Here is a 10,279-nt window from a genome sequence, read left to right as displayed (position 1 = left end):
CTGAAAGGGTGAGCATGTTGTTGGGACTGGAATTCAAACCCGCGACCCTCAGATTGCCAATCAAGCGCCCTAATCACCTGGCCATGTCGGGCCATCGTAAAAATAGGAATAAGCGAAATCCAAGACAGAATCTTACGCTCAACGTACTTAAAGTTGAAGAGCAAATGTAATGTCTTACTATATAACTTACGACGGAAAGCAATAACATCTCAACGTAAAACGTTCACCATTTGGGATGCTAGAGTTATTTTACACGCAAAGGAAAGCCATTCTTCACACATATTTCCACACGTTACGTGTTATTATTATTATTTTGTTGTTGTTTAAATCAACTAAATACTGTTATGGTTTCAAAACTGAAAGCCGGAGAAATGTCGGAAAACCAATAGGGCTACAAATTGCTATAAAAACAAGTTAACTGTTGGTGTATATTTTGTTTTCCTTATTCTTTTTAATTTCTATCCAAAAATAATTAAGATTAATGTGAAAAAAAAACATCTGCAGTTCACTTGTTTTTATAAATATTGTTATGTGTTATAGATTTTTGTCGGTAAACGTTTTCAGGAGGACGCAGCGTGCGATCATTCACATACTTAATGATGACAAAAATAAAAAACGCCACCACCAAATCCTTTACTGACTCTGGAAAATTAATTTCACATCATGGCTCGCCCACGGTTTCAAAATTGATCAATCGAAGTAAACAAGAAGTGATTTTAAGACTCAAATCTTGACTTAATCAAATCAAAAATATAAAAGTGACGTAAAGTACGTAAGTTGAGTAAAAGTCACTCATGACTGAAGTTCTTCAAGATTAATGTGCAGGGTGACGTAAAGTACGTAAGTTGAGTAAAGTCACTCATGACTGAAGTTTTTCAAGATTAATGTGCAGAGTGACGTAAAGTACGTAAGTTGAGTAAAAGTCACTCATGACTGAAGTTCTTCAAGATTAATGTGCACAGTGACGTAAAGTACGTAAGTTGCTGCACATTAATCTTGAAAAACTTCAGTCATGGGTGACTTTTACTCAACTTACGTACATTACGTCACTGTGCAGATTGATCTTGAAGAACTTCAGTCATGAGTGACTTTTACTCAACTTACATACTTTACGTCACTGTGCAGATTGATCTTGAAGAACTTCAGTCATGAGCATTTTTACTCAACTTACGTATATAATGTCACTTTGCACATTAATCTTGAAGAACTTCAATCATGAGTGACTTTTACTCAACTTACGTACTTTAGTCACTGTGCACATTATTCTTGAAAAACTTCAGTCATGGGTGACTTTTACTCAACTTACGTATATTATGTCACTCTGCACATTAATCTTGAAGAACTTCAGTCATGAGTGATTTTACTCAACTTACGCACTTTACGTCGCTCTGCACATTAATCTTGAAGAACTTCAGTCATGAGTGACTTTTACTCATATACAAGTAACTAAACGTCCTTTTTATTGACGAAATCACTAAAACAAACACATATAAATTTCTAACAAAAGTATTTTTTTCTGTCTAATAAGATGAGCAGTAGGATCCTTTATTTAAAATCATCTCGCAAAATAAGAAGAAAATGAGAGGTATTTAGTATAACACAAAAAACACGTGCATTTGTTTATAAAACAAAAACAACGAATCCTCCAGGATCTTATCATCAATGCAAAAGTAATTAGCTAACGATAAAACAACCACACACAGAATCGATTTTTTTCAAGGGACAGAAAATCAGTGACAGTACATGAAACAAACAACCAATTTTATACGTTTTGTAAGTTATGTTCCATTTATTATCTATTAAAACGTTTAACATAAATATAGATTTATTTTTAGGATTTTAAATTATTCATTTAATACACTAAAATACAACGTATGTATATTATGAGGTTTATTTAGTGATGTTAACTTAATATGTGGATTTAGGACTAACTTAAATCTCCTAAACTGATCGAGTTTTGTGAAAAATTATTGGGATTATGTCCGAAAATATCGATAACAACGAAGAGGTTTTTACACTGCATAATCCTAGTCATGCCAGTTTATTAAATTAGCTGCGTTATTTACTTGGCTAAGACTAATCTTATTTTTTTCTGATCTATAGCTTGTTTAATTCAGAAGTTACAAACAATGAGTTGTTGCTGTTATTTTAACGAATGTGATGTTATAGTTTTTTCACAAAAGAAACGTAATCCCTTAAACGGTTTCTTGCAAATCAGTTAACTTGAAAATATGTATTAGTGGGTTTAAAGTAAATATTATATATATATTTTTTGTTTGTTTTTTCTTTCAAAATCTACCTCAATTTTTCTCCTCGTAGTTAATAAGCAATACACAGTTCATAATTACGAAGGAACGCTATATATATACTAAGCGATTAATATAACTTTCACGCGTAATTTCCCAATTTACTTTAAATTAACTTGAACATCGTAGTTTGGCTAAAATGTTTTCAGAATGCACTTGCATAAGTTTCTTTTTGCTTTAGCTAAAAATTTCGCTCACACTAATAAGAGAATAATTACTGTACGTGGTGTAATATTACACATACCGTTAAGTTTAAAATACGGGGGTAACATGACTCATATTGTAAACAATTCGTAAAAAATAAGTTTGGGAATAAAACGTATGGGTGGTGGGAGGAGCATATAATTTAAAGCTTTACCATTGGATGAAGGTGTATAAAAATAACTTACACGGAACACATTACAGGTGGCGCTGCAAGGTGAACCTGAAGCAGCATTTACTTATTACATGACGTCATTGGGAATTACGATTAAACAGGAATAATTTAAAGTCACACCTCATTTATTCGGCCGTCGATTAACAATCTTTTTACACCTACCCAATGTTAACATTTGAACAAAAACGTTATGTTCTGTATTATATAATATACGTCACTGGAAATATGTTACATACTGCTGTCTATCATGACCTACCTCGCCTGGAGTCTGTTAGTGAAAAGGACAGAGGGCGTATTGGAGTTTGGATACTACTGTATTTTTATGATGAAATAAAATTTAGTGTGTTTCAGAGTCATCTGGTGTTGATAGATTCACCAGATTGTGGAAGCTGATATTAAATTAAAAGTGACACTATATACCTTTTCTGTTATTGTTAGATTCACCAGATTCTGGAAGCTGGTGTTAAATTAAAAGTGACACTATATACCTTTTTGATATTGTTAGATTCACCAGATTCTGGAAGCTGGTGTTAAATTAAAAGTGAAAAGGTATATAGTGTCTGATATTGTTAGATTCACCAGATTCTGGAAGCTGGTGTTAAATTAAAAGTGACACTATATACCTTTTCTGATATTGTTAGATTCGCCAGATTCTGGAAGCTGGTGTTAAATTAAAAGTGACACTATATACCTTTTCTGATATTGTTAGATTCGCCAGATTCTGAAAGCTGGTGTTAAATCAAAACTGATATCGTGTATATACGTTTATGTTTTGGATTAGATATCCTGCTACTAATACAGATACAAAAGTAAGGATTTCACTCATATTACAGTGTTATAAGGACACTAGATAAGGGCACTGCTTATAAAAATAGGTAAAAACGTATAATTAAAATATTAGCATTACTATACTTAGGCTTCTACACTTAAGTTACGATACAAAAGAAGCAGTTATTGAAACACTGGTAGCCTTTGCGAACTGGATATTAAGTTATTATTAGCACAGATCTCCAAAACATTTGTGGTCAAATTAGTACCTTTATTGCAACGGTTCTTCTTTAAATACAGAATTTGTATAAAAATACAAAAGAATTGACACCGAAATCTACAACGAATACAAAAACAAAAAATATATTTAAAAAAACCTTACAGAAGATGTAAGACAAAGTTTAAGAAAGAAAAAACACTAGATACAACGGGAATAAAATCTAGGAAAACTTTAATTTGACACAACGTTTAGGGCCCAGACCCTTCTTCAGGTGATGTCACCCTTGACCTCCCCTCATCTTCCTTCACGAGTGTAACTTACTTCCGCGACAGTTTAAATCTCCCCTTATCTGTCATCACGAAAGCTAGCTTACTTCCGTAATAGCCTTGACCTCCCCTCATCTTCCTTCACGAGTGTAACTTACTTCCGCGACAGTTTAAATCTCCCCTTATCTGCCACCACGAGAGTAGCTTACTTCCGTGAAAGTCTTGACCACCGCTTCTCTGCCACTACGAGACTTTTGTTCCTTGTTCTTTGTTTGTAATTAAGCACAAAGCTACACAACAGGCTATCTGTGCTCTGTCCACCACGGGTATCGAAACCCGGATTCTAGCGATGTAAGTCCGCAGACATACCGCTGTGCCACTGGGGGCACACCACGAGACTAACTTATTCCTTTGACAATCTTGAGCTCTTATTAAAAACAGACTTTACATCGGAGGGATAATTTTTCAACTGAACGTTCATTAAGAGGTTAATAAAACGTCGCTTGAGCTTTTGTTCAGTCGTTTACACACAACATATTTTGGATTAGCATCGAGCCATGCAGTTGTCACAGTTTTTTGTTTATACGACAATTACTACAAAACAAAAGTGAACAAATTTTCGCTGCACGAAGCCAGGATTGGAGTTGATTGTCACATAGTTCAAAAATACACAAAAGTGCATGTTTTAGCGAACATGCTGAACCCGATGTGTTGAAAACGTACGGAGATGCTTTACTAAAGAGATTTAGTAAGCTTCTATGTTGACTTAGTTAGATTATTACCATGTACCTTGACATATAATTTATATAAGCTAGCCTGATTGAAAAGAAATTTAGAAAAAAGTGAACATTTTCTTTTAAAATATGTTGTTTTTCTGGGAAGTACTGCATGGGAAAAGTGTTCGGATTGTGCTGTTCAGCCATACGCAACTAGCTCATTGCATCAAAATGATCCAATGTAGAGAGCTAAATTTTTTTATAAATTTTACTGATATAAACTGTAATGTTTTTATATATTAGAAGTGCTACCCTTTATTGAAAAAGTAATAATTCTTTTAAGAACTCCGGTTTTTCAGTACTACATTTAAAAATTACAACAATAAAGATATAATCAAACCCTCACGCATATTCCTAGTGTTCTTGTTGAGAGTAGAATACTTTTAATTGAAATTATGTTCTATTATAAAGATATGGTTGTTGCACATACACCACAGTTATTTTACTAATTGTCTGAACCTTGAATACCCATAGTGTGAAATGTTTTATTGATTTTTGTTTGTGGTGCCATTCAATAGATGGCGCAGCAGTTTTGGTTACATACATAGATACTGACATACGCTACGTCCACTATAGCAAGATAAGCCGTAGTAAACTCGTACGTTAAGTTAATTAGAACATTATGCACGAGCAGTGGTAAGCCTATTCGTTAAATCATTATGATAATTACTCTATAACTTGATGTAAAATTACGTCCTAGTCCTAATACTTGAAATTAGTAAGGTCATCACTTACCTTGGCATATAAATGTGTCATAGTACGACAAAAGGTTAGCTCGCTGTAGGACTCTGTATAACTGCAATTCTGATTCGTTCATGGGTTGTGACGTCATCGCAACTAGGTGAGATATAAATAAATACAATACTTATATTAAATGAAAACAAAAAGAAAGATCACGTTGAAATTCATAATTATTAACAATCCATGTTAAATACTTTCCAGACAAAGGAACTGTACGCACAACATGCAGCTGTAGGAGCTGATAGTGAAACATGCTTGAAAACTAAGTTCCATAATTCAAGTTTGACATTCCAATTTTATTTTTTTTGACTCATCAGCGATGAAATAATCAGGAGATGACTGTCCGATAAGTCTAGGGAGGAGCAGACGTTTTTGAACTGCATGCTCTGTTATCAAATACACTACACATTTCAAAATACTTTTCCCTGTACGTGGGGCCCAGCATGGCCAGGTGGTTAGGGCACTCGACTCGCAATCTGTGGGTCGCGGGTTCGAATCCCCGTCACACAAAACATGCTCGCCCTTTCAGCCGTGGGGGCATCATAATGTGACGGTCAATCCCACTATTCGTTGGTAAAAGAGTAGCCCAAGAGTTGGCGGTGGGTGGTGATGACTAGCTGCCTTCCCTCTAGTCTTACACTGCTAAATTAGGGACGGCTAGCGCAGATAGCCCTCGTGTAGCTTTGCGCGAAATTCAAAACAAACCCTGTACGTGGTTAGAACTCTCAGAAAAGAAATACAATAAAACTTTAATCAGTTCGCTTACGAACATTTGCTTATCTTAATAGAATCGAGCATAAGACAAAGCACTGCGCAAAGTCAAGGCTACTGTGACGCATAGCCTTCATCAGAAATATGTTCTCATACAGATAAAATGTACAGAACAACATGGATGCTGTCTAATAATAAAAGACCTCGCTCCTTTCTGTAGAATATTTATTACAGGGTACTGCTATCAAACCACATAAAATTGCAAGTTTTCGGTATTATTACCTTTCGCCCGGGCATGGCCAGAGGGGTAGGGCGCTTGATTCGCAATGTGAGGGTCGCGGGTTCGAATCCCCGTCCCACCAAACATGCTCGTCATTTCAGCCGTAGGTGCGTTATAACGTGACGGTCCATCCCACTATTCGTTAGTAAAAAGGTAGCCCATGAATTGGCGATGGGTGGTGATGACTAGCTGCCTTCCCTCTAGCCTTCCATTGCTAAATTATGGACGGCTAGCGCAGATAGCCCTCATTAAGCTTTGCGCAAAATTCAAACCAAACCAAACAGGTCCAAACTACGATAATTGTATAATGAATTTATAGATTCATAGATTTATAGATTGTTTTAAAGATCATGCGTTTACAAAAAATATATATATACAATTGTTCTTGATTAGATTTTTTTCTAAAAGTTTTGCACAAAGCTATAGAGGAGTTATCTGCGCATAGCCGTCACTAATTTTGAAATGATAACCCTACGTTTGGTTGCTCTTAAACACAGAGGTACACAGTGAGCTCTCTGTACTCTGCCCGCCACGAGTATCGAAACCTGATTTTTAGCGTTATAAGCCTGCATACTTACCGTTGAAGTAGTACTGATGGACATAAATAATGGTATTTGACCGTCATTCTTGTAGCACCCTCATGACCCCAAAGTACAGAGCACGTTTTTGCTCCAACGGACCGCGAATAGTGAATCCTGGGATTCAGAGTCCGAACACGGTAATCTCTAGGCCACGCTAGACCTAATATTGGTTTGAGGTAGAATGCAGCGAAGGTTTGGCAGGATTCGTCCATCCATCCCTATACATACCGACAAAGCCCGTAACATGATCATACATCTGTCCCCATTAACTCGTAAATCACCAGTTAAAAACCCCAGGTTCGAGCAATGTGACACCCCTTAACAACTCAGTTGTATCGACGACAGAAAATGTCATCAGATGGCTAATACGATCTGACACTGTAGTTCTGAACCGGCCATGGAGTGAGTTTTGTTACCTAACAAGAGTTAGAACAGTTTATACAGCAATTAACCCTAACCAGAGGTGCAGAAATCCCGGCTGATAAACATAGGTGGAAAGCTGAATAGCATCAAGTATTTTTCGGAGTACAAAGGCGTATGGATATGTATCAAGTAAGCTGTCGTAAAATAAATGTATAGTGTGTACCCTATCCAGTCTCTTCACCATATCCTCTTATGGCGAGACCTTCTGGATCATCAGTAAATTTAATTATAGAAAAATGTTAATTAGAAAAAAAAATATATATTATTATTTTTAGCTGTTCTACCTGGATTTTAATTGTTAATGTTTTTTTTTTTGTACGAGGTACCGTTTTCAGAAATTTATTCACTTTGTCTTTTGGTCACGTAAAAAATATTTTCTGGAAAGCATGCTAGATTTTCCATATTATTCTAATTAATATACAAGTCCCAGAGTATCGAAATGGCTTGAAAAGTTATGTTTTCATATATACAAGTACATTTCACCTTCAAAATGCCTCCTGGCGGTGTAACTTGAGGGTTTATTTGTTTGTTTGTAATTAAGCACAAATCTACACAATGGGCTATCTGGGCTCTGCCCACCACGGGTATCGAAACCCGGATTCTAGCGTTGTAAGTCCGCAGACATACCGCTGTGCCACCGGGGGGGCTAACTTGAGGAACTTATAACACTAAAAATCAGGGTTCGATACCCAAAGTGGGCACAGTGTAAATAGCTCATCTTGTAGCTTTGCGTATAAGCAAACTTTCCCAAAATCCAATCACAAAAATAGCATGTACTATGGATTATGCGAACTCACTTCTTGACAACTTGACAATATGTAAAAAAAAAAAGTAAGCAGCTTTAGCATCATAGAGCGGTTATTTTGTTTAATCAAATAACTGACATAGCCAAGAATAGTGTCTTTTATGCTTGAAACCATAAATACGTCAAATATTTCGTATTCATCTATTAAAAAAAAAACTCAAATATTTTGATCCACGATTAGAAACATAAAATTATGTTCCTATACTCAATAACCATTATGTCCTCTAACAATCTACTCAAACTAAATGGTTTATGAAGGAATTAATTTGGAATAGACCCTATAGTAACCTTTAGATCTTTACTACACTCCCGTGAAGCTCATAGCTGTAGTTTTGGCAAGAGAACAGTATCACTTTATCGAAAGTTTACTAACTCTTTCACACTCGTTATTCCGTTATATCACTTCATCGAAAGTTTACCAACTCTTTCACACTCATCAGTTATTCTGTTATATCACTTCATCGAAAGTTTACTAACTCTTTCACACTCGTTATTCCGTTATATCACTTCATCGAAAGTTTACTAACTCTTTCACACTCTGTTATTCTGTTATATCACTTCATCGAAAGTTTACCAACTCTTTCACACTCATTAGTTATTCCGTTATATTACTTCATCGAAAGTTGACCAACTCTTTCACACTCATTATTTTTCTGATATATCACTTCATCGAAAGTTTACTAACTCTTTCACACTCATTACTTTTTCTGTTATATCACTTCATCGAAAGTTGACCAACTCTTTCACACTCATTATTTTTTCTGATATATCACTTCATCGAAAGTTTACTAACTCTTTCACACTCATTACTTTTTCCGTTATATCACGGAAAGTCTAGACGAAGTCCACTAATTAGTTCCGTATGGGAACAAAGTTTGTTTTCTTTACGTTTGTAAATCTCCAGCTGAAGACTATTCACATATTTAATACATAAAGCTATTGTATTCTGGCGCCGATTTCTGTGCCTGTGTTTCCGAAATAACTGGATTTTTCTGGAATTGAGCTATATAAGAGTCGCGACAAACTTTATTTGACGTTCTCCGACACGGCCAGAACGATCCTTTCTGCACTTACGATACGTAAACCGGAGGTTGGTGTATGAGTCGACAGCACTCGAGCGCCACGAAAAGTTAACGTTGATATTTCACAGTTTTGTGGTTCGGTTAACGCTTGGTGAATGAACACAATCTGGACATGCGGTAGTCATTCATGGCATAACGACTACATTTACGTTGCTATTGAGTGAATATGGTTACCAAAAACAAGTGTAAGCGACCGATTGGAAGCAAAATTTCCATTGCCATTTCATATACATGAAGGCTTAGAAAGAGAAAAAAAATTAATATGAAGTTCATCATATCATATAAAGAGTAAAAAAATAAATAAATACGTGAATATTTAACAGTTAAAGTACTATATTTAAAAGATGACCAAATTGAATAAATTCGATCACAGAAGTTATAGCACACCAGTGGCACAGCGGTATGTCTGCGGACTTACAACGCTAGAATCCGGTTTTCGATACCCGTGGTGGGCAGAGCCCAGATAGCCTATTGTGTAGCTTTGTGCTTAATTACAAACAAAGAACAAGGAACAAAAGTCTCGTGGTGGCAGAGAAGGGGAGGTCAAGACTTTTACGGAAGTAAGCTACTCTCGTGGTGGCAGATGAGGGGAGGTCAAGGCTATTACGGAAGTAAGCTACTCTCGAGATGGCAGATGAGGTGAGGTCAAGACTGTCACGGAAATAAGCTACTTTCGTGATGACAGATAAGGGGAGATTTAAACTGTCGCGGAAGTAAGTTACAGTCGTGAAGGAAGATGAGGGGAGGTCAAGGCTATTACGGAAGTTGGACAGATCATGCCCCCCCCCAGTGGCACAGCGGTATGTCTGCGGACTTACAACGCTAGAATCCGGGTTTCGATACCCGTGGTAGGCAGAGCCAGGTAGCCCATTATGTAGCTTTGTGATTAATTACAAACAAGCAGTAGTTATAATAAAATAGACAGGTTTACTTAATAATGTTTC

At 36.1% G+C, this 10,279-nt stretch overlaps 1 protein-coding gene across 9 annotated transcripts in view; it reads right to left on the bottom strand.

Annotated features, from left to right (window-relative positions):
* Nucleotides 1-10,279, bottom strand: part of LOC106465536 (NGFI-A-binding protein 1-like) — a 186,168-nt gene that overhangs the window by 107,552 nt on the left and 68,337 nt on the right. For all 9 annotated transcript variants that reach the window (XM_022393447.1, XM_022393444.1, XM_013925759.2 and 6 more), the window contains one exon: nucleotides 5,448-5,549. In XM_022393447.1, the coding sequence (XP_022249155.1) occupies nucleotides 5,448-5,549 (102 nt within the window). The remainder of the gene's footprint in view (nucleotides 1-5,447; nucleotides 5,550-10,279) is intronic.

The sequence above is a fragment of the Limulus polyphemus genome, unplaced genomic scaffold (genome assembly GCF_000517525.1).
Source record: "Limulus polyphemus unplaced genomic scaffold, Limulus_polyphemus-2.1.2 Scaffold1974, whole genome shotgun sequence".
Classification (NCBI taxonomy): Eukaryota; Metazoa; Arthropoda; class Merostomata; order Xiphosura; family Limulidae; genus Limulus; species Limulus polyphemus.
Note: the sequence above shows the minus strand (reverse complement) of the source record. Positions and strands in the feature narration are given on the sequence as shown.